Raw genomic sequence first — 24,500 nt, 5'->3', positions numbered from 1 at the left:
CACCGGAGAATAAGTAGAGAGGTGGGGTTTTTGGGTTTTGTTTTGCCTGTGAATACATTAAAGCCAACATTTCAGCAACAAACATTTTTTGGAATATTTTATTTATTTGAGGGGTAGAGAGGTCTTCCATCTGCTGATAAACTCCCCAAATGGCTGGAGCCGAGCAGATCCGAAGCCAGGAGCCAGGAGCTTCTTCTGGGTCTCCCATGTGGGTACAAGGGGTCCAAGTCCTTGGGCCATCTTCCACTGCTTTCCCGGGCACATTAGCCGGGAGCTGGATCGGAAGAAGAGCAGCCGGGTCTCAAACTGGGGCCCATGTGGGATGCGGGCACCGCAGGCGGGGGCTTCGCCTACTGCACCACAGCGCCAGCCCCTGTTTGGAATATTTAAGGTTACGACATTACGTTTATATTGTCTTCCCCGCAGAAAGCTGCAGTTAACGGGTTAAAAGCGCATCCAGTTTTCAGTCATCAATCACAGTGAAATCATTACCACCTTTATTTGCTGGCGAAACTCTACTTTCGGAAAGAAAATTACAAAAACGTGAGCACACTTACAAAAATGTGCCAGAGAGAGTGTAGTTAGATTTATTTGCCCCGGTGGATCCGTTCCAGAGCCCGCGCTCCAGCGGTGAGCTGTGATCTCTCCCAGCCACAAACCTGCACCGCGTGAATCAGGGGCCAGAACTGCACTGAGACGGGCGTGCAGGGACGACACGGGGCCTGGAAGCCGAGGGCCTGGTGTGCACGGGAGGCAGGCGGTGGGCCGTGCACGTCGGGTGCCTCAGACCGGTGTTCTCTTCCTCACTTCCCTGGCGCTGCTGCTCTCCCATTGGCACCTGCTGGGCTGGGGTGGGGGATGCCCACCTCGCCAGGGCCCCAGAGCTGTGGCCACGCTGAGCCGTCAGAGCGCACCTGCCCCGGCTTCCCTGGGTGCCCGGGTGCTCCACACCCAGCGGAGTCGGTTCTGCCTTGTTTGTATGTGCTGCAGGCCCGCCCTCAGCGGCGCTGCTCTGGGCTGTGGTTGTCAGTCTCTGTCCTGTGGGATGGGGGAGGTAGGGCCTCTGCCGTGTGGCTTTCTAGATCTCCCCCTCCCCAAGGGGTTAGTGCTGCCGAGAACCTCGGCTCTGCTCGCCCCTGCTCCTGGGGCCGACGAGTGGATGGATGACGGGTGCCCCTGTGGGGTGTGTGTGTGCTTCCAGATCAACGCTTATTTCTAAGGTGCCTCCGTCTTTATTTGTAGAGTTCCCTTATCTCAGTTTTATAAGAGGACCAGCCATGGAATTATATTAGGAAGCTACAATAAATGTCACAGCGTAAGGAAAAATACTAAATTACCTTCCGTGAGGTCATGCTGACCGCTGCGTTGCAGCTCTGAGAAACCCCCAACTTCCTACTCTTTAATTCTGGCAAAGAGCTTTGCGAGGTACTTTAGAAGTCATTCTGTTTTGGTGCGAGTGACGCCTGTGAGAACTCAGTTGGAGAAGCACTGGAGGAGACACCTTCTTGGTGTATCGTCTCTGGTTGCCACTTCCCTGTCTGCAGGCTCTTAGGTTTTGAGGTCTGAAAAATCCTTCATCGCAGCCCCTCCTAGCCACGGCCCGTTCGGAGCAGAACAGCAGGTCGCCGCCCGGTGCAGAGCGCGGATCGCGGCAACATCGCTGTGGCTCCAGCTTTAGAACTGCCCCGAACTTTTGATCATTGGCTCCCACGTTGAAAATTCGCACTGAGCGGTGCTCGTCTTCCAAAACAAACGCGGGAAACTGAGCCAGAGCACGCCCTCTGGGACAGCTCCATGTAGGAAAAAGGGCCTTGAGCTTTGCAGTCTTCAAAATTGGTTCCAGAAAGTGCTGGGCTGCGGAGCCATGCAGGCGTTCTCGCGAGAGAGGATTGAGACAGACCTCATCTGGAGTCGGTCCCGTCACCGAAATGGGTGTTTGTCTTCCCAGCCCATCGTTGCCTGGGGGAAACCGAAACATTAATTTCCACCTCGCTCCTCGTGTGCAGACCCGTCACAGACTCTGCAGCCGCACAGAGAGCTGTGGATTGCATGTGTAGGTTTAAGGATGTGTCAAAGACCCCGGGCGGGGGCGAGCTATCCAAGTTCTCCATTTGTTCTCCGAAGAGCGGGGAAGTATGCTCCTCATTTCAGCTGTGGCGGAAGGTCAGGGGGAGGAAGGGACTTCCCTGGGACTTTGTCCCGCCGCACAGGGCACGGCTGTGTCTGTTGCTAAGCCCAGGCGGCCCAGGCCCTGGGGGGTGCCTCTGGAGAGCAGGCCGTCTTCGGGAACAGAGGCTTATGTGTCCCTAGTGTGCTTGAAGAGAACTCGAGCTGCAGAATGTGACGGCAGAGGCTCTGAATTTAGCACGCTCCTCTCAGATGCTTTGGCCGAGCCAGCCCTTGGCACGCACAAGTGCACTTGGGTGTCTGGAGCGGGTGCCTGCTCCGAACGAGAGGCAGAGGGAGGACAGGGTCCTCCAGGATCAGGGAGCAGTCGCGTCTCTCCCCTCCGGGCCCAGCAAGAGGAGAGGCCCCGTGACCATCTGCGATGGTCGTGTTGAGCGTCTGAGGGTGCCCTGTAGCTGGCTCTGGTGTTTGCTGCTTCTTGAGAGTGGACAAGGCCATCAAAGGCTCAGCCAGCCCCATCTCTAACCGGCTGTTCCCGGCTGCTGCCACGTGCCTCCGTGGGAAGCGGGGGCTCAGCTCCGTCCACAGGAAGGACGCGGTGCACATTAGAAATCTGTGCGTCTCCTGCAGTCTACAGCTGAAGAATCTCATTTGCAAGGGGGAAAGACAAATCAGGAGATGTCCTTCAGGGGTGTGGAGGGGGCTTGACATGGGTCACTCCTGTGTTCTGTGACGCCGCCTGCAGCTCTGAGATTATTTTTAAGATTGATTTACTTATTTGAAAGAGTTATAGAGAGAGAGGAGACACAGAGACAGATCTTCCATCCACTGGTTCACTTCCCCAAATGGCCACAATGGCTGGGGCTGGACCAGGCTGATCCAGGTCTCCCACAAGGGGGACAGGGACCCAAGCACTTGGGCCATGTTCCGATGCTTTCCCAGGCACACCAGCAGGGAGCTGGATGGGAAGTGGAGCAGCCAGGATTCAAACTGGCGCCCATCTGGGATGCTGGCAGCGCCTTAACCCACTGTGCCACAGTGCCAGGACTGCAAAAACCAAGTTTTCATGGTACCTAGAGTTGGCATGGCCGTGCTGGGCATAGATCCTTACGTGTAGTGTGTATCCAGTGACTATGTGGCAGTGTCATGATGATAGTACTTGAATCTCTAAGCAGTTCTTAGCATCACCAGTGCTCTGTGCTGAAGCAGCCCTCCTTCTGATACACCTTAGAAAGCTTTCTAACAAGGCAGGACAGTAAACTCATGGACGTGGGGCTGGAGTTCTGGCGTAGCTGGTAAAGCCACCGCCTACAGTGCCGGCATCCCATTTGGGTGCCGGTTCAAGTCCCAGGTACTCCACTTCCGACCCAGCTCTCTGAATATGGCCTGGGAAAGCAGTAGAAGATGATGGGCTGAGTGCTTGGGCCCCTGCACCCACGTGGGAGACCTGGAAGAAGCTCCTGTCCTCAGATCAGTGCAGCTCCAGCCATTGCGGCCATCTGGGGAGTGAACGAGTACATGGAAGACCTCTCTCTCTCTTTCTCTGCCTCTGCCTCTCTGTAACTCTGACTTTCAAATAAATAAATCTTAAAAAAAAAAAGAAAAAAAAATCACAGACGTGCAATGCCCCTTCCCTTGGTGGTGCCACCCGACGTGCCTGTCACTCAGGGAGCGCCCACCCCCGTGGGAGGCCCGCCACTTCCCCCCAGAGCAAGCATTTCTCCGCAGATTGTCTGAGGTACCTCCCCACACACGTCTGTCGTGTGGTTGAATTTCCACACTTGTCGCCTTGTCTGTTGTGTGGTTGTATTTCCACATTTGCAGCCTTTTTTTTTTTTTTTTTTTTTTTTAACGTCTCCCTGGCTGCATCTGAAGTGCAAGCGCTTCTGTTTGGCGCTGGGCGGCATTTCTGGGCCTCCCGTGAGTGCCCTGGCTTCTGCTTTCTGTGGGCTGAGGCACACGCCGTGTGCAGCCGTCAGGGGCGCCTCCGAGCCCTCGTCGGGGCTGGGAATAGTGCTTACCTGCACGTCTGTAGTGAGGATTGAATAAAGGCCGCAAGGTGAGCCCAGTCCCTGGCTCGTGTTAGGTACCCAGTACCTTGTAGCTCTTTTCCTTTCCCTCGTCTCTGAAGATGTTTAACCCAGAGCCGGGCGTTTGGCCTAGGGGTTGAGCTGTCCACAGCCCGTGTGGCAGCACCTGAGGCTGAGACCCCGGCGTCTCACTCCAGCTTCCCGCTCCTCACGGGGTGTGTGTGGGGGGGGGGACCTGGGTTGAGTTCCCAGCCCCCAGCTGTGGCCGGCCCAGCCCTGGCCATTGAGGGAGTGGACCGGTGGATAAGAGCTTTCTGTCTTCTGCCTCTCACACAAATGATTAAAAAATTTTTAAGCGAAATTTTGAAAATCTGTTCATTAAAAAAAAAAAAAGACGTTTAACTCAGCAGGCCCCTTGTATGTGCAGTTAAGCACGTGGGTTTACAAAAGCAAGAAAACGGGCGCCTTTGTCAGCGGGGGTAGCGGGCTGCATTGTGGGAGCCCGTGAGCTGTGGGGTGGCTGTGCACGGCCTGCTGCAGTTCCATCTCTGAGTTGTGCAGCCTTCCCTATTACCTTAGTAGTTCCTCTTTCTTTAAAAAAGAAAAAGTCTTGATCCGTGGTATTCTGACGTTTCTTGGTGCATATTTGCATTCATACTATTGGATGAGCGTCTGAGGTCCCTTTCAGAAGTTTTGCTTTGCATTTTAAAAAGCGCAGGTCAGCGCCATGGCTCACTAGGCTAATCCTCCGCCTGCAGTGCCGGTACCCCGGGTTCTAGTCCCGGTTGGGGAGCCGGATTCTGTCCCGGTTGCTCCTCTTCCTGTCCAGCTCTCTGCTGTGGCCTGGGAGTGCAGTGGAGGATGGCCCAGGTCCTTGGGCCCTGCACCCGCATGGGAGACCAGGAGAAGCACCTGGCTCCTGCGTTCGGATCAGCACGGTGCGCCAGCCGCAGCGGCCGTTGGGGGGTGAACCAACGGAAAAGGAAGACCTTTCTCTCTCTCTCTGTCTCTCTCTCTCTCTCACTTTATAACTCTGCCTGTCAAAAAAAAAAAAAAAGTGCTGGAGGAGAAAGCTACCCAACCCCTGTTCTGTACGAGAGAGTAGGCGATGGGGACTTGTGACAGAACCGTGTTCTCCTTCAAGATCAAGAGCCTAAGGAAGTCTCGCAGCTGAAAGCCGACGCCCTCTCCAGCCTGTCCTGTCCTTGCTGCATTTGACACGTCCCTTTCACCTCCTTTCTGTCGCCCTTGACAATCAGCGCAGCTTATTGTATTGTATCCATCATCTTTGAAAGAACGTTTGAAGACCGCACTTGAGGCCAGTGCCTACTTTCTGTTCTGGGAGGAGCAGGTCAGGCTCACAGCAGAGAGGGAGCGCAGCCCAGCGCGCCGTGGCGGCAGGGGCACGTTCGGCACCGGCCGCGCCTGCTCCTCTCCCTCGCTGCTCCTCGGATCCAGGATGCGATTCCTAGTGGGATGGGTTTTTCTGCTGGTCCGCCTGGCTGATCGTGTGTTCATGGCTTGGGCAGGAGTCGTGCTGTCTGTCGCTTTGTGAAGGTGATGCGGGCGTGGGAGGAGTTTTCTCTGGTGCAGGCAGCGTGGTGTTTTTGACAGATCCCGCTGAGACGGTTCACAGGCCCTTCCCAGGGTAAAACTGCTGGGTCGCGTCAGAATTGGAGCCTGCTTGCCCGCACTTGAGCGTCCGGGCGGGCGGGCGGCCGGCCGGGAGGGCTGGGAAGTGGGCTGTAGCAGTCAAGGGGCAGGCTGGCTGGGGGTGGGACGAGGCGTGCGGAGCTGACGTCAGCCAGCCCGGCCTCCTCCCCCGCCTGCCACTGGCCGTGGGTTCTGAGGACCTAGAGCAGATCCGGGTGTGTGTCCAGTTGAGTGTTACAACACAGCAGCCTGGAGGGGCGAGGGGGCCAGGTTGCTGCAGCTGGAGGTCACAGAACTGAAACCTGCGGGGAACTGGCTGCCGGTCCCCAGGCCGCGCACGCTCGGTCACGCTCGCTCGCTCGGGCTTTCTACGTCGCGTTTTTCCCCCTTTGTTTAAATATCCAACCTGTCCAACCTGTTTGGGCTGAGCAAGCCGGTGCTAGCACACATCAGATGTGCCCATCGCTGTCCGTGTGTCTGAGTCCTTGTGGAGGACGGCGAGCAGCGACACCTGCCCCCTGCCCCCCCAACACAGAAGTGCAGCACGGAAGTCTCTGCCTCTGTGTGTGTGTGTGTGTGCACACGCTACACTGGATCCCTGCCTCCTCCCGGCACACGCGTGTGCCCGTGGGCTGTTGGCGCTTCCTTACACCAGAGACCCGGCTACACAGCGGCTCGTGGGTACGTGTCTGCGCCGCACTGACTCCGCGTGCTCACGTGGCACAGCTCACCCAAGGGGGTGCCGCGGCTCCGGCCCAGACCCTGAGCCCTCCTCTCCTGTGCCTGGGCTCCTCCCACGAGTGCACTGCTGAAAGGCAAGGCCCTCGCATGAGCCCCCGTCACACACCCATCCCCCACCATGACGTGGCTGCACTTGCTCGTTCTTTCTCCCCTCTTGGTTCCTCTCCCTTCCCCTTCGTGGTTGCTTCTCTCTGGCCCCTGAACTGGGCGCCGTGGACTCCCTGGTGTCCCCAGAGTACAGGGGCTCTTCCCTTTCCCTGCGTCTGAGCTGTGCCCCTGGGTGTGTGGCGGCCCCTGTGTTTCTCCTTCCTCCTCCAGGGAAGGCTGCGGAGTGGCACTATTAGTTAGCAAGGCCTTTCTCTCGAGGTGGGAGCCCTGAGGTTCAGCCATGCCTGGAAGCCCCATGAGCTGTGTCTCTGAGACCACGGCCTTTCCACTCCTCCGCAGAGCTCACGGGCGGGCTGGGCGTGACCGCGTCATGCGAGCCGTGCCGCAGCACAGCTGTCTCATGGGGTGCCTCTGGGCTCGTGAGGCCTCTGTAGGAATGGTCTCTTCTGTTGGGACTGTATCACCTGAGACCGCAGGTACGGGAGGCTCTCCTAGGACGGGGCCCAGCAGTAGGGAGAGGGAGGTTGTGAAGAAGCCGGGGGAGTGTAGCCTGGAGAGGAAGCAGACCCCCACATGGCACAGCAGCCACCCTGAGTTTCGTAAGGGGCCTTTGGCTGGAGGGTGGTGGGAGCCGTGTGCTTGTCTCTCCGGATCCGCGCAGTGCCGGCTGCTTTCACCCTTTGCAAACAAGAGGGTTTGGCTGGGTGAGAGAGAGCCCAGCTCCCACCACCGCCGACATTTTTGGTGTAAGAGCCTGGGAGTTTACACGGAGCTGGGCCCTGACATTGGACAGCACAGGCTTGGGTGCGTGAGAAGGAGCAGGTGCGGGGGAGAGAGAATGGCATGAAGGTTTAGCCTGCCCTGAGCCCCTGGCTCAGAGGTCCCGCACTTGGGAACCATGTCTAACGGAGGCCTTGGACAAGCTGACACTGAGGGAGAGGGCTGCCTGCCAAGCCTCCTCCGCTGGATATGAAAATCGGGGAGAGGCGGGGGCCGGGGCCCTGACAGCTGCAGGGATGCCCTCTGGTTTCTAAGTGGACAGTCAACAGCTGGAGGCCCTGTCCCAGCCAGCAGCTTCCAGGATTGGCGTGGCTGGAGGGAAAAGAGAGGAAGACATGCCACCTGTGTCCTTCTACCCTCAAGGACGCTGGGGCCCTGAGGTGGACACTGCAGGGCAGCAGGGTGAACTTCCTCTCGGGACACGGAGTCCCGCATCCGAGTGCCTGCGATCAAGGCTCGCCTCTGCTTCTGAGCCAGCTTCCTGCTCCTGCACGCCCTGGGAGGCAGCGGGCGCTGGCTCAGCTGCTGGAGTCCCTGCCACTCGGGTTGTTTGTCTGGCACCTGGCGTGCCTGGGCCCAGCCCGGGCTGTGGAAGGCACTGGGGGTGAGGCAGCAGATGGAGAATCTGTTTCTTAATATCTTTGCTCTCCTTCAAATAAACATTTTTTTAAAAAAAATTCTTCTTTGGGCCTCTTAGCGCCGGCTCAGCCTGTCTTGAGAAAGCGTTTTTTCCAAGAATGCAGACGAGTCTTACCCATGACCAAGACAGGGAAGGAACTGCCTTGTCCACGTGGACGCTGCAGGGAAGCTGAGGCCCGAGACCCCGGTCCAGCCAGAAGTATCAGAGCCCCCTGGGCCAGTCCGGGGCCTGACTCCTGGGCTGACAAGCCATGGAGGTGGAGATAACTCCCAGCAGTGTCTGTGCACTGGGAACATGAGAATGAGCCCCCGAAGCACCCCTGCTTTGGGTTGAGATTCCTGAACTTTAATGAAATTGAGCCTTATCCTCTGCCGACCCCACAGTGTGCCCCGAGGCCGTCAGTACAGTGGGAGTGGGGTGGGGACAGTGGTCCTTACCAACCCCATCCTGCAGGGGGCAGTCAGAGTCACTTCCCGGTGAGGACTCAGTCCTGGCCTCTGCTGGCCTGGTTGCCCCGCATTAGGGTTCCTGGCATCTGAGGGGCTGGGGTAGGATGGGTGCAGTGAACAGGGCATCTCACCGAGAACACAGCCGGAGCCAGGGAGCCTACAGAAAGTGGGCTTGGTGCCGCACGCCGGGCTGGCTTCTGGACTGTTCTGAGGGTGCTAGCTCTCGGGTGAGCAGAGCTGCTCACACTTCAGCGGGCCCTCTGCCATGCCCTGGCACGGCTGGTGTGCCCTGCCTCCTGGACAGGCATGACTGAGCGTGAACAACACCCAGATTACTAGAAGGTGCCTTGTGCTGGGAGGAGGGCTGCCCCGGGAGTGCTCCGCAGATGCTTGCCGCCCTCTCTGGCCCTCTGCACCTCCACACTTGCACAGAACCCGACTCGCGCAGGCCCCACCCTGGCTCCTCCCCCAGGCATCTGTTAGGATGACGTGCCCCAGCCCTCTTGGAGACGCACTTCTCTTTGGCCAGAGATACAGGTCGTCGAGCTGTGATGCTTAATCCTATTCTTTCCTCTTGGGTTATCACAAGGCTTTGTTGGACAAGAAAAGCCAGCGTAGGTACAGGTGAGGATGCACCAGCAAGCAGGCTGCCAGAACCTGTCTGAACCTGTTGCCTCCGGTTTGATGGCCCCAGGCTGTGCCAGGTGCTCGGTGCACAGTGACCTTCCTTGTCATGCCATCAGCTCCCTAGATGAATTAACGCAGCTCCTCTTAGCAAGCCCACGAGGAAATGCAGGCTCGGGTGTTAGCAGATCCTAGAAGCACCTGGATCTCTCCTGACCCTTAACCGTCACCCGAAATCAGATACAGGCTTGCTTAGAGAATGCGGCTTCAACCAGATGGGCCTTGGTGTGGGCCACATTTAAACTTGCTTGTGTTTCCTGAAGGATTTTTCACCTACCCTCGACCTCCAGTTTTAAGAATGGTAAATCTCCCAACTTTTTTTTTTTAGTAGATTTGTTTTATTTAATTGAAAGGCAGAGTTAGAGGGAGAGACAGAGAAAAATGAGACTGTCCATCCTCTGGTTCACTCCCCAGATGGCTGCAAAGGCCAGGGCTGAGCTGTGCTGGGCTGAAGCCAAGAGGCTAGAACTCTGTCCAGGTCTCCCACGTGGGTGGCAGGGGCCTAAGCACTTGGGGTGATCTTTCTCTGCTTTCCCAGGAACCTTAGCAGGGAGCTGCGTCAGAAGCGGAGCAGCCGGGACTCACACCTGCACTCACGTGGGATTCTGGCATCACAGGTGGTGGCCCAGGCTGCTGTACCGCAAATGCTGGTCCTGTAGCTATTTTTGGTTAGGTGTTTATACCTGGTATTGTAGACAGAGACTGCTGGCATGTTGGCAGATGAGGCTGGGAGAGATTTAATTCATATATCAAAGTGGGGGGCAGCATTCCAAACCTGTGAACTGTGCAAGCAGCTGAAGAAGGTCGCCATGCCTCTCGCTGCCTCGAAGCCTCCCAGCCTGCGGAGGTGGGGAAGCTGGTCTCGGCTGTGCAACGAGCCCCCGGCTGCTGCTGCTGCTGCTGCTGATCAGAGGCCCACAGTGTGAAAGCCAGTGCTCTGGGAGACCGGCCGTATCACCCAGTGCTGAGGGAGCCAGCTGTTGGAATCTCCATGTTACACAGTGGCAGAACCGGATTCACATCGAAAATGTGTCACAGGTCAAAGGCCGCCAGAACTTCATTGCCACCACGCATTCCCCCTTGCTGCTCAGAGCAGCCTGCAGCCTGAGTGGCTAGGAGCTTACCCCCATTCCCAGCTCTGATGACGCAGAGGTACTTGGAATAGGGAGGTCAGGGCTTGGTCTGTCTCCCTGGAGCTCCTCGACCGGCGCTGGGCGCATGTCCATGGTGTACTGATCTCTTCAGTATCGTCACAGCTCTCCGTCTGCTAAAACAGAGCTCAGATTTTGGAAAAGGAAGGGCTACCTTGGCGGGAGGAATGTCGGTATCTACCCGCGTCTTCCTCAGCGGCTCCTGTCGGCACTAAGCTCTGCTCAGGCCTGCCCCCGGTTGTCACATGTGGAAGGTTTCCCTGGGCTCCGGCAGTTCTGGTCAAGTTCCTGCCTAAGACCACAGTGTGGTTGAAGCGCGGTGCCGCGGAGCGTATTTCCAAGACTCAAGCACACTTTGATTTTACGTCAACTTCTGTTGTTACGAACGATGTTGTTACGAATGAGTGCACGTTGATACCAAGAAACGAGAAAATGAGCGTGTGCCATCAGTGTTCGTGGCCGAAGCATTTCCCACTAAGCACCGTTTGCTACAGCATCTCATTGAGTTTGCGCACGTTGAGTCTTGGTTAGGCAAATGATAAGCTCTTGTTGGCTGCTGTGCAGGGAGGGGCACTAGGAGGGCCGGAGGAAGAGCAGAGCGAATGGCCAGTGAAAATGCCAAGGCCAGCTGATGGGCAGTCTGGTGGTGGCTAGTGTGTGTGCAGTGTGTCCACCTCTGAGCGAATCTTCAGTCCTTGTACTGAGACCTTTGCGTGCTGCCCAGTTATTGGTCCTTAAGACAAAGTTCCGGAGCTGGGCTCAGTGCTGTAGAGGGTATAGACGTTCGAGATTCTGATCCCTGCCTAGCCGCTTTGCAAAGAGGTGGTTACCGGGATCGGCATTGTGGCACAGTGGGTTGAACCGCCGCTTGCGACACTGGCATCTCCTATCCCAGGGCTGATTGGCGTCTCGGCTGTTCTGCTCCCAACTCAGCTCCCTGCTAATGGCTCAGCCCCGGCCGTTGTAGCCACTGGGGGAGTGATGAAACCAGCACGTGGAATATTTCTGTCTCTCCTTCCCTCTCTGTCACTCTGCCTTTCAAATAAATAAACAAAAAGGTGGTTGCCATTCTTCACTCCCACCAACGAAGCGTGAGAGTCCCAGTCTTCCGAAGTAGCACCATCACTGCTGTGCAGACAGACAGACGGACAGACAGACACACGGCCCTAAACCCCCAGTGCGGAGGGGAGGAGTTAGCGATGTGGATGAACTGTGTCACCCAGACAGCCAAACCAACCCAGGCTCTGTTTTTGCCCCCTTCGGAGGGTATCGTCCCGGCCACGTTTGCCCTTAGCCCTCCAGGCTCACCCAGGTTCGCACTTGGCTTTGCATCCAGAATTTCCTGCAGGGTACCTGCAAACTGGAGAGTAGACTGAGGTTAGCTGGCAACTAGCAGGGTTGAACCGACTTGCCATCGGCACTTGGGGGCCGGAATTGTCTGGCGGTGAGCAGCGGGGCGGCACCAGTCCTCTTGTGCCGTTTGAAGAGCTGCCGTGTGGATGGAAACGTCCACTGGTGCCATCCGTCCTAGGCCACTGGTGGGTGTGCACAGCTAGGAGGGCGTTTCTGACTCGGCCCGGGGGACGGTGGTTTTGACCGTGTGGAGAAGTCCTTGCTGCTGGAGGCATCCATGCGGAGCTTGGACGCAGTGGCTCTGGTCTGCTGTGGGGTGGGAGGCCAGGCAGCCTGCCAGCTCCCTCCCGGCCGAGAGGCTCTGCCGACCGGCTGAGTGCATGGACGTGAGAGGGAGCAGCCCTCTGGGTTTGGGCCGCAAAGGGGAAGGGGCCATTACTGGCTCATCACATTCCTCACCCCACTTCCTGTGAGTGTTTGGGGAGGAAATGAGTAGCTGCTGTTGCTGCAGCTGCCACTGTCAGGGGCCAAGGTAGGCAGATCAGGGTCGGGTGGGGAGGGGGGCCAGTAACCATGGATCACGTCCAAGGTCAGGCCTGGCTGGACCTCGCAGGCCCTGGCAGCTCACGCGGCAGCTGAATGTAGGTCTTTTTTTTTTTTTTTTTTTTTTTTTTTTTGACAGGCAGAGTGGACAGTGAGAGAGACAGGGAGAAAGGTCTTCCTTTACCGTTGGTTCACCCTCCATTGGCCGCTGCGGCCGGTGCACGGCGCTGATCTGATGGCAGGAGCCAGGTACTTATCCTGGTCTCCCATGGGGTGCAGGGCCCAAGTACTTGGGCCATCCTCCACTGCACTCCCTGGCCACAGCAGAGAGCTGGCCTGGAAGAGGGGCAACCGGGACAGAATCTGGCGCCCCGACCAGGACTAGAACCCGGGGTGCTGGCGCCGCAAGGCGGAGGATTAGCCTAGTGAGCCGCGGCACCGGCCCTGAATGGAAGTCTTAAAGGAGCCCAGTGCCGCTGGTCAGCGTGTGGCTGGGAGGACCGATCGGGACTCCCATGGTATGGCCCAGACCCTGAGATCTTGCCTGAGCATGGAACCTAAGGCTGCTGCCGGCTCGGTGAAGACCTCCAGTGGGTGCTGTGGTCAGCAGCTGCTGCCACTGCTTCCCCCTGACCTCCAGCCTTGAGGGAGGCTGTTCAAGGGCAGTGTCGGTGTGTGAGCCTGGGCCTGAGGCTCCTCTCCCTTTTCTCCTGGTCGACTGTGGTTAGAGTTTGATGCCAGCGGTGCCACCTTGGGCCTCAGCCAGCCCGAGGAACGTGTTCAGGTACAGGCCACGGCCCTGAGATCGCAGCTGGTGATACAGAACCCGCTCGGCAGCCGTGTGGGCTGGGGGAATGAGCGTGAATGTTGGAGTCGGCACTGGGGAGTGCCATCTGGCTGGGGGGCTGCAGGCCCCTCTGAACCTCAGCCGTCACAGGTTCCCACCAGACCATCACTGTGTGCTGGTTCCAGCACCTCCCCTTCCTCTCGTGAAATCCCAAGAGCAAAATAAGGCATCTTTAAAAAGAAAAAAGAAAAAAAACAGCTGGGGGCTGGCATTGTGGTGTAGCAGGAAAAGCAACACCTGCAGTGCCGGCATCCCATATGGGCACAGGTTCAAGTCCCAGCTGCTCCACTTCCGATCCAGCTCCCTGCTAAGGCGCCCGGGAAAGCAGCAGGAGATGGCCCAAGTGCTTGGGTCCCTGCACCCCTGTGGGAGACCTGGAAGAAGCTCCTGGCTTCCACTTGACCCAGCTCCAGACATTGCAGCCATCTGGGGAGTGAACCAGCAGATGGAAAATCTCTCCCTCTCTCTCTGTAACTGTTTCAAATAAATCTTTAAAAATTAAAAATTTCTGTATGTATTTATGTCATGTGACTGAAAAGATATAGCTAGAAGTATTCCAGTGAATTCTTTCCGTTATTTGTCTTTATTTAGAGGACAGTCTTCCATCCACTGGCTCACTCCCTCAAATGCCCCTCAACAGCTTGGGCTGAGCCCAGCCAAAGCCAGGCACCAGGAACTCCATCCTTGTCTCCCATGTGGGTGGCAGGGGCCCAAGTACTTGAGCCATCACCTGCTGGCTTGTGGGCACATTAGGAGGAAGCTGGATCAGAAGTGGAGCAGGGCGCTGTAACCAGGCACTCTGGTATGGGGTGTGGACCTCCCAGGCTGTGTCTTAGCCTCCGTGCCACATCCCTGTCGTCATCCAGCTTTCAATATCCTCACTTTGTCAGCTGTGGGAGCATCAGAGAGCGCGAGGTTTAAAAATGGATTCTGAATAAATTTATTGAAAGGGCAGATTGAATTCTAGTTTACAAACTCCTAGGATTGTCTTGTCAGTTCGTAAGTGCTTGTTCTAAAACAAATGCACATTTCTAAAATTGGTATGTTCCATACAATGAGTGTCCAGTGCGACACTGATGCCAAGTGGTGGACTCCTGAGGTCACGATCACTCAGGTGCACAGAATAAGGCCGTTTCCATCCACTTTCCCAGGGCCCAGGGTGGCCAAGAACTAGGTGAAAAACGCCCCTTCCCCAGCCAGCGAGGTGAGGAATTGCGTGGATAGGCGTGGCGGTTGCTGTAGTTCTTCCTGGTTCCCCCTAGGAGAGCAAGGGTTTGGCCTGGGCCCCATGGCCTCAGAGGCTGGGCTTGGCACTTGTGCACTGGTGCTGTTCGGCAGGGAGCTAACGCGGGACCCCCTGCACCTTCTGGACTATGTGTCCATGGGTGTGGAAGGAGAGCTAAGCGCTGGCCATCTCCGGCGTCGCACATCCACGTCCCCGCCCCACAAGGCAGCAGTGTTTGGGTGGCCTCTGCCCGTGAGTCAGTCTCTGTCCCCTCCTGTCTCCTGTAAAGAAGGCACAGAAACTTCTTTTCAGACATGCAGCTGCTCAGTGCGTGACACTGCTGTCATTGCCCACTCTTTAAGAACTTCTCAGTGACGCCATCCTGCGGCTGGGGCTGGGGCACAGTGGGTCAAGCCGCCACCTGCAGTGCTGGCATCCCAAATAGGTGCTGGTTCAAGTTCCGGCTGCTCCACTTCTGATCCAGCTCTCTGCTATGGCCTGGGAAAGCAGCAGAAGATGGCCCAAGTCCTTGGGCCTCTGCACCCTTGTGGGAGACCCAGAAGAAGCTCCTGGCTCCTGGCTTCAGATCGGCACAGCTCTGGCTATTGCGGCCATTTGGGGAGTGAATCAGTGGATGGAAGATCTCTCTATCTCTGTCTCTCCGTCTCTGTATCTTTCAATTAAATGAATAGATCTTTAGACGCAAATAAGTAAAATCATCATTTAATTACGATAAACAGTGACTCCCATGGCCAGCACCACGGCTCACTAGGCTAATCCTCCGCCTGCAGCGCCGGTACCCCGGGTTCTAGTCCCGGTTGGGGCGCCGGATTCTGTCCTGGTTGCTCCTCTTCCAGGCCAGCTCTCTGCTGTGGCCCGGGAAGGCAGTGGAGGCTGGCCCAAGTGCTTGGGCCCTGCACCTGCATGGGAGACCAAGAAGGAAGCACCTGGCTCCTGGCTTCAGATCGGCGCAGCGCACAGGCCGTGGTGGCCATTGCGGAGTGAACGAAGAGGAGAGAAAGGAAGACCTTTCTCTCTCTCTCTCTCTCACTGTCTAACTCTGTCAAAAAACAACAACAACAACAACAACAACACAGTGGCTCCCTTTCTCTCTGGCACAATCTAACCCCAGTCAGGTGATGACGGTGGGGGTGATGGGGTCGTTAGCAGAAAGAAGCCAGGTTTATGTCGCGGAGTAAGGAGATTCAGACCGTGTGTTCCATCTTTTTCCCTATTGTCTCGGGGCTCCTCCTTAGGGTGTTTGTTTCAGAACTCGGTAAAATAAGGTCCTGGAACTCGGCGCACCTGTAGGACTTTCTGGAAGAGCGCTCTGTCGGTGGAGGCGGCTGCCAGACCCGGGGTCTCAGAGCCCCGCTGTTGGCTGAGCGGCTCCCAGGACCTGCAGGTCCTCGACATGCCGTGACCCGCAGGGGAGGCTGTCGGGTCTCAAGTGCTCCAGATGTCTCCTAACTCATCCCCAAAATTGCTCCGAAGGCAGAGGAGAGGGACTCTCGAGTGAGGGTGGGGTGGGGGCGCTGGGGGGGGCAGTTGTGGTTATTGCTTGGTTCCCCAACTAGAGGGACAGTGTGGGTATCCGGGAATCCTTTGTTCTTTAAAATGGCATGTCCCAAAGGCGTCCTTTTTTGTCTGAGGAAGAACGGGGCACCAGAGAGTCTGCTTTCGTCCCCTTCCTCGCCGGTGAAGTTCATGAAAGTGGTCCTGACAGCAAGAGGTCAAGCAACACGTTGGCTCGGGAGAGCTTTCAGAGGGGGCCAGGCCCGATAGCTTCGGGGAGACGGCAGTCACTGGATAGACTCTGTGTGTTCCCAGTACTAAGCGTGAGACAGAAAAGAAGCTGAGAGCTGGGCAGAGTGTTTGGTTCCATCACACGTGTGCGTGTGTGTGTGTTCCTTGCAGACATATGAAGATTCACGAGAAGGACCCCACCAGCACCACGGCTGCAGCCCCCCCGTCCCCACTGAAGCGCAGGCGGCTGTCCTCCAAGAGGAAGCTGACGCACGATGCAGAGTTGGAGAGAGAGGACCCGGCCCCGGCTAAAAAGGTCTTCTCGGCACCCCCGGGCGCAGGGGGGCCTCGGCACAGGGTTGGGGCAGAACGGCTTCCAACCTTTATTTCCAGTGTGGGGACTTGGCCAGCATCCACCCCGAGCTTTTAACCTGTGCGTTCCCACGCCGTTTCTGTGGCGGGTCTGAGGAATCTGAGTACCTGGGTGTGCTTCCTCTGCTGAGCCCAGGGTGGGGTGAACGGGCTTTATAAATTGTCTCTGGAGCCAAAACGGAAGCCTCATCCACGTGGACATGCCTTGCTCTCGCACCCTTATCCCTGGCACCTGGCCGGTAGCAGGTGCTGCATGCTGGCCAGATGGATGGTCACGTGAGTGAATGAGTGGATGGGTATGTCCTTAACACTTGCCTGGGTGGGAAACACCGCCCTCACTGTGGGTGGGCGTCTCTGCAGCAGACCCGGGTGGGAGACCCCCACCCCCTTAGTGACCCAGCTTTTTCTTCTTCCCTAAGATGGTGGAAGACGGACAGTCAGGTGATTTGGAGAAGAACGCTGATGAGGTCTTTCACTGCCCAGTGTGCTTCAAGGAGTTTGTCTGCAAGTATGGACTGGAGACCCACATGGAGACCCACTCGGATAACCCACTAAGGTAGGAGGACTCCCTTCTCGTGCGTTTCTTCCGCCCTGTGACTCCTACTTGTCGCTGCCTGCTGCTCTCCAGCGGTTGAGCGTGTCCCTGGCTCCTCAGGTGCGGGGCAGGAAGTCGGGCTGAGGGCTCTCAGAGGAGGGTGGCTGGATCCGCGGGTGCGCAGCTGTGGTTTGCTCTGCCTCCTGGGCCCGGCGAGCTCATCCCACCCCCGCCTGGCCTCACAGGATGCTTTCGGGAAACACACACATTTTCTTTGCAAAGGGTCTCTCAACCCAGTTGGTTGCTAGCTGTACGCGGAGCTGTGATCCAGACAGGGGTGCCCAAGAGTCTACGCCCCCCGCACAGCACTGGTTTGTGGTAGGTGCTCAGAAGTGTCTGCATCAGGCTGGGCTGGCTCCAGGAGCACAGAAACTCAACAAAGTGTTCTGCCTAGCACGAGACATGGCCATAAGCAAAGCCTGTCGCGTTCCAGGAAGACCGAGGGGACCGAGCTGCAGGGCCAGCGCCGGCCTGACCGAGCAGAGGTGGTGGGGGATGGAGGGCTTCCCCCCAGAGTTCAGGGGACTCCTTCCCTTCTTTATCTTCTCTGAGGATCGAGTGCTTGATGCGTGGATGGGTTTAGAATTTCTGCCTCTAGCCGTGAAACTGCCGGCTGGGACCTTGCATCCCACACTGGAAGGCCTGGGTTCAAGTCCCGCTGTGCTCCTGACTCTGGCTTCCTGCTGATGTGCACCCCAGGAGGCAGCAGGTGTTGGCTCAAGTGGGGTCCCTGCCACCCACGTGGGAGACCTGGATTGAGCTCCCAGCCCCTTGACTGGCCTTCACAGGCATTTCAGAAGTGAACAGCGGATAGGGGAATGCTCGCTCGCTCGCTCTCTTTCTGCCTGCCAGATGAGCAATCTTTTTAAATACTTTTCTCCTATAGAATTGTCACGTTTACAGTGTGACTGTTGGGTAGGCATTGGGGCTCAGCGGATGGCGCTGCTGCTTGGGGCGCCTGCACCCCACATTGGAGTGCTAGTTTGAGTTCAGCCTCTGTTTTCAATCCAGCTTCCGGCTCATGCTCCTGGTGGGCAGCAGAAGATGGGTTCCTGCCATCCTGTGTGGGAGACCCAGATAGAGTTCCTCCCTCGCTTAGGCCTTGGGAAGCCTTGGCTATTGTGGGAGTAAACCAGCAGGTGGAAAATACTGAACTTCTAGAAGGAGGCTTGGGAGTGCAGTGCAGGGATTTGGGCGTCCGTTTTCCTGAATCCCTGGTGGACAAAGCAGATGTCCTGTGCACTGGGAATGAAATGATTCTATCTGTCGGGGGCAGAGCCTCACCGTGTGGTCCCTGGAAGCCAGCCAGGTCAGGTGTCCTGCCCCTTGCACAGGTGTGTCGGCAGTTTTCCGTGGGGGTGGGGTGAGAAAGCAGAGGGAAAGTTTGCTGAGCAGTCGCGGTGAGGTCTTCCTGGAACCGCGTGGGCTCGGGAAGTCGTCCGCTGGGCTGGGGGTCAGGCCCAGGCCCTGCTCTGCTCACCTGCAACCTCCACCCCCTGCACCCCCCGCTTCACACTAAAGGAGGGGCAGCACCTGGCCATCCCTGTGTCCCTGCCTGGGCCTTCCACGTCTGTGATTCTAGACACCGTTGTTGCTTTGTGTCTGCTGAGAAAACGCGTCTGGCCTTTGCTTTTGCTTCGCCGTGTGGTTCTGAGAGATCCAGGAACGCAACTTTGCAGCTTTGCTAACGGCTGCAGCATAGCCAGGATGTGGGTGGCCATGAGTGGGGGACACTGGACTAGTTCTGTGTGTTTTTTTTTTTTTTTAAAGATTTTATTTATTTATTTGAGAGGTAGTGTTACAGACAGAAGGAGAGACCGAGAGAAAGGTCCATCCGCTGGTTCATTCCCCAAATGGCTATAACGGCCAGAGCTGAGCCAAACTGAAGCCAGCAGCCAGGAGCTTCTTCCAGGTCTCCTACACGGGTGCAGGGGCCCAAGGACTTGGGACATCCTCCACTGCTTCCCCAGGCTGTAAGCGGAGAGCTGGATTAGAAGAGGAGCAGTTGAGACACAAATCGGCGCCTATATGGGATGCTGGTTCTGCAGGTGAAAACTTAGTCCACTATGCCACAGCACCGGCCCCTGGGATGGTTCTCTAGACCGGGCAGCTTGGCCAGCAGAGGAGCCAGACGAGGAGGGGCATGGGTAGAGGCGGCAGCAGCAGCCAGTGGGACCCTGGCTCCCAGTACCTGCACGGCCTTGCCTGCCGCACAGCTGGCCGATGGTGAACTCACTGCTTGTACTTGCGCTACTCGTGTCTTCTGTCTCTCTCTGATCAGGTATCATCTTAGAAACTACCCATCGGCCCCCTTCTCCTTGATTCTGTCCTGCAGGAAAAATAATGTGGCTCTCAGGAGACGTCTCTGCACAGCACCGTGTCCCTTTCTGAAATGCTGGCCGGCATATCCTGGACAAGGAACTGCCCCAGGGAGAGGCTGGTGGTGTCCTCAGCGTGGGCGGAGGTGGGGATCGCCCTGGACGCTGGTGGCTTGGGCCATGTGCAGGACAGGCAGGATGTGGTAGGCAGCTCCCCCGCCCCAGCGTCAAGGCTGCATGTGCAGCTACGGAGTGGTGGGTCTTCCTCACCTACACACCGCTCACGCCCTTTCGCCGGTGGGGGTCTTGTGGTCTGGCCCCACAGCAGCTGGCGATGACACGGCCAGTAAAGCCGAGGAGGAAGTGGGATGAGCGTTTGGCACAGTGGAAAGCCACCAGTCAGGACTCAGGCATCCCATGTTGGAGTAGCCTGGGTTTGAGCCCCAGCTCCGCTCCCAACTCCTGCTTCCTGTTAATGCACACCCTAGGGAACAAGTAATTGTGTCCCTGCTACTGACATCAGTACCTGGATTGAGTTCCCAGCTTCTTGGCTTTGGCCTGGCTATAGGGAGCATTTGTGAAGTGAACTAACAGATAAGAGATCTAACCTCTGTTTCTTTCTCCTCTCCCTGTCCCTCTCCTCTCTCTCAAATAAATGAAATTAATTGATTAAAATTTCTAGAGAGGTGGCTAGGCATCCTGTGTGTGGGGTGAGCACCTGCCCCTGCCTGGTGGCTGTAGGTAGGCATGGTTGCTAAGCGGGGTGGGGCAGGTATCGGGAAACCAGAGGGAGCCGATTACAGAACGTGGTTAAGTCCCATTCTCCTCTCTGCCCTGCCAGTCCACATAATAGCCTGCTACTGGAGGAGGCCTTCGGGGCAGGCACAGGCCAGCAGGGCCTAGCCAGGCAGTGAACTGTGACACTGGCTCGTGGGAGAGACTGCTTGTTAGCCCAGAGCTAAAATAGCCACCAGCTCCATTTTCAAACCCAGAGGCTGCAGAACCACAGTGGGATGCTACCAGTTTAGACAGAAAGTTTCTAACTCAAACCAGCTGTTGGCCTCGCCCTGTGGTGCCTTTGTGCGCTTTCCCTCCCACCAGAGCTGGCAAGGCGCCTGCTGCTCCTTAATAAGACAGCGCTGGAAATCCCAGCTCGCAGAGGCTGGGTGCCCCTTCCTCTGTCCTGCTGCATTCCGCATTCGCAGGGTGTTGGTGTAGGATGAGAGAAAGACAGGAAGCCACCTGCGGATTCCTTTAGCCCTTGGGGCCCTGCGTGGCTCGGGGCCCCCCTCCCCACAGCTCCTCAGAGAAGGAAGAGAGGCGGGGAAGGGTGCAGCGTGGAGCTCACTGGGTGCTGGCATTTGGAACCGGAGGCCAGGGACGGAGTGTGCAGGGAGCGGAGAGGACGTGCCTCGGTGTGAGGATGCTGCTGGCACTGTGTCCCGCTGGCACGTCAGACCAGACCAGAGTAGCCGAGGGCAGCAGGCTGCACACTGCTGGGCTCGGTGGGGCCAGGTCCGCAGCCCCCTGTGGCAGTGGAATGGGCGTCCTTGGAGGCTTTCCCGGAGCTGCGCTCTGAAAGGTAAAAAGTAGGTAGGCATCTGACGTGGTGCTGAGGATCCCGCTTGGGGAGCCTGCAGCCCATGTAAGAGTGCCCAGGGTCCAGTTCCGGTTCCTGCCAACAAACACCCTGGGAGGCGGTGGGTCAGGGCTCAAGAAGGTGTGTCCCTGCCACCCACTCTGGCGACCTGGATTGAGTTTCTGGGCTCTCTGTCTCCCTCCCTCCCTCCCTCCCTCCCTCCTCCCTCCCCCTCCCCCCTCCCCCTCCCACTCTCCTTCCCCCTTTCCCTCTCCCTCTCCCTCTCTTGTGTCTGTCTTGCTGTCACTCTCACTGTCTTTTTAAAATAAAAGTACAAAAATATGCAGTGGGCAGGGGCAGGCAGGTGTTTGGCCTGGCGGTTAGAACACCTGTGTCGCCGTGCCGGTGCCTGGGCTTCATGCCTGGCTCTGGCTCCCGATGCCTGCTCACGTGGACACTCAGAGCGGCAGCGATAGCTCAAGGAGTTGTGTCCCTGCCGCCCACTTGGGAGACCTGGATTTGACGCCGACCAACATGGACATGTGGGGAATGAACCAGTGGATGGGAGTTCTGTCTGTCTCTCTACCTGTCAAATAATTTTTTAAAACAAATCACTAACTACAGAAGCAGGCAGAGTGAATAATGCTGCGATTATGCCAATGTAATCAAAATGTAATGCCGTTGGCTATCCGTGTAGCAGCTGGTGGTGACACGTTCTACAAATGCAGTCTCCCTTGGCGGAGATGCAGTCCCCCTGGACACCAGACTCTTGGATGCTCCAGTTCTTAAGTCAAATGATGTGGTATTGGGCCGGCGCCGCGGCTCACTAGGCTAATCCTCCGCCTGCGGCACCGGCACACCGGGTTCTAGTCCCAGTTGGGGCACTGGATTCTGTCCCGGTTGCCCCTCTTCCAGGCCAGCTCTCTGCTGTGGCCCAGGAGTGCAGTGGAGGATGGCCCAAGTGCTTGGGCCCTGCACCCCATGGGAGACCAGGAAAAGCACCTGGCTCCTGGCTCCTGCCATCGGATCAGCGCAGTGCACCGGCCACAGCGGCCATTGTGGGGTGAACCAACAGCAAAGGAAGACCTTTCTCTCTGTCTGTCTCTCTCACTGTCCACTCTGCCTGTCCAAAAAAAAAAAAAAAGATGTGGTATTTGCATAGCATCTAAGCATAGGCTCCCACATACTTTTTAAGAATTTTATGTTGATTTAATTTGAAAGGGAAAAAGAAACCAGGATCTCCCATTTATGGGTTCACTCCCCCAAATACCCATAACAGTCAGGGCTGGGCCAGGTGGGACCAAGAGCCAGGAACTCCATCTGGGTCTCCCAGGGGGATGGCGGGGACCCAACCACTTGAGCCGTCACCTGCTGCCTCCCGGGGTGCGCATTAACGGGAAGCTGGAATCGGCAGCCGGGCCAGTTATGCCGTATTGTTTGGGGAATGATGACAAGGGCGAAGACATGTGTTAATTACCGGTCATTGATTGAATCTTCAGATGCGAGACCCAAGGATATGGAGGAATAGCTGCGTGTTTGAAACCTGGCATACGTGGCACTGTCACAGCTGTCTCAGCGTGGACCGGCCACGGTTGGGCTCCCGGGCCCTCCTAGCAGGTTTTAAGGTGGCAGGGAGGGCAACAGAGGCTTTGACGCACAGGCCCCATCTCAGCCGGCTCCTCCTCGGGGCGGGCCAGAAGCTGGGGTGGTCTCCATGCCAGCCAGGCTGCCGGGAAGAGCGAAACTCAGCCCAAGTTGTTGTATAATCTTAGCTGGCCCCTTGATTACAGGAGATTGGGCAACAAGTAATTTTAACGTTCTCCAGGTAAAATGTGCCCGACAAATGATGGGGTCTTCGGCAAGTGTCAGACGCTTTGGAGGAAAACAGTGGCTACAAGGCAGGGAGCGCCTGATAGAAGGCAAAGCACTGGAGGTCAATTCAGGGCCGGGAGGCGTGGACGGGCTGGTGTAGGGCTTCTCGCTCAGATCCGCGCTCCTGCCATGGGGCTTTGCTGGGCTTCCTCCCGGGGGGGGGGGGGGGGTCATCGCTGAGATTTTACAGGTGAAGGCAGTGGCCTGCAGATCCGTGTCAGGAATTTTGTTGGGGCCGCCGTTCGGTGCAGTGGGTACGCCCTCACTTGCATCGCCTGCGTCCAGTCTCAAAGTGCTCCACTCCCCATTCCAGCTTCCTGCTAGTGGACACCCTGGGAGGCAGCAGGTGACGGCTCCGGTAGTCCCGTTCCTGCCACTCACGTGGGAGACCCAGGTGGAGTTCCTCCCTCGGGCTTCAGCCTGGCCCGGCCCCCGGTGTTGCCGGCATTTGGGGAGTAAACCAGTACATGGAAGATCTGTCTTTCTCTCCGCCTTTCAGATGAATTAAATAAGCAAGCAAAAGGAATTGGCATGTGGGAGGCCCGAGGGGTCTCCGTGAGTAAGATTGGCGAGCCACCCCCTTGCAGACAGCTACAGTGGGGCCCGGGGAGGGAGAGGCGAGAACCTTCTCTTCCCTGTTCAGCTCCCTTCACTGCACGCCCGGCCACCTGCAGAGACGCCCCCAGGTTCACCCACGTGGCACCGGTCCCGTCCTTGCCGAGTGTCGTTCTAAAGATGGGGAAATACGAGGAAGCGTCTGCCCGTGTCTCGTTGCTAAGAATTCGGGGGTCTGAGGCTCGGCCTTTAAATGATGCTGGGACTGGACTGGGAGGACGCCTCTTCTGGCCTCGCAGTTGGAGGCGCCCTCTTTGGCACTGTCCTGCCCTGCCCCCCACCCGCGGCAGAATGACTTCCTGGCTTCCACACCCGCGCCCTCAGACTGCCCTGAGCTGCACGCCACGCCGGCTTGCTAGAACAGTCTGAGCAGGGGGTTGGGCCGGGGTGGGCAGCCCGGGCTGGTTCCTGGGGCGTGGGGAGGGCTCGCTGCCTGCCAGGGCCCTGTCACTGGCCATCACTGCTGCTCACAGCAACTGGGCGAGATTAGTGCAGCTGTGGGTGTCAGTCTCTGGCCCCGGGACGGCAGGGGAGGGTGGGCTGAGGCGAGGAATGTCTGAGCCGGGTGGGGCGCCTAGGAGAGGCTGTTTGCACTCACTCCTTCTGGCCCCTGGAGGCAGGGCAGGGAAAATGAAGCATGAAATCCCTCTTTAAAAGGAATGCCAGTGTCTCCCGTTAAATCGCCCTAATGAGTGAGGGGTTCGGGAATCGGGCTGGTTCTGCCCACCTGGCCCCCCGGGCTGCAGGAGTCGGGCGGGAGCTCCCACTTGAGCCCAGGGCGCAGTTACTGAGGGCTGTGCGTGGTGGGGCCGACAGCTGTCCCCCGAGTGCTCCCGCCCACCACCGCCTGGCATCTCTGTGGCCTCGGGCAGTGGGGGCTAAGTTTCCCCATCTGGAAAACAGGTTTGAGGCCTCGTGAGATCCATGGGGCAGGAGCCCCAGCCCTCGGCCTGGGCCAAGTCCTCGGTGAAGGTTTCCGTCTGCTGCCATCGCTTAGGACGCGTGTCTTCTGCGCCACTTTAAGCTTTCTGACGTTTACGCCTAGGGCTGGCCGTGGCGAATCCAGTTCCGG

The 24,500-nt window shown here is 57.5% G+C and overlaps 1 protein-coding gene across 20 annotated transcripts in view; it reads left to right on the top strand.

The window, feature by feature from the left end:
* The window catches only part of RREB1 (ras responsive element binding protein 1), a 179,414-nt gene that overhangs the window by 122,355 nt on the left and 32,559 nt on the right, over positions 1-24,500 (top strand). For 14 of the 20 annotated variants that reach the window (XM_089334480.1, XM_089334484.1, XM_089334483.1 and 11 more), the window contains 3 exons: positions 16,249-16,393; positions 16,869-17,005; positions 19,380-19,508. In XM_089334480.1, coding sequence (XP_089190606.1) covers positions 16,249-16,393; positions 16,869-17,005; positions 19,380-19,508 — 411 coding nt within the window. The remainder of the gene's footprint in view (positions 1-16,248; positions 16,394-16,868; positions 17,006-19,379; positions 19,509-24,500) is intronic. The other 6 variants (XM_070074444.2, XM_089334491.1, XM_070074449.2 and 3 more) reach the window with 1 other exon arrangement.

The sequence above is a fragment of the Oryctolagus cuniculus genome, chromosome 5, assembly GCF_051225735.1.
Source record: "Oryctolagus cuniculus isolate XC-2025 breed Fujian yellow rabbit chromosome 5, ASM5122573v1, whole genome shotgun sequence".
Lineage (NCBI taxonomy): Eukaryota > Metazoa > Chordata > Mammalia > Lagomorpha > Leporidae > Oryctolagus > Oryctolagus cuniculus.
The sequence above is the reverse complement of the archived record's forward strand: the minus strand, read 5'-3'. Positions and strand labels throughout refer to the sequence as shown.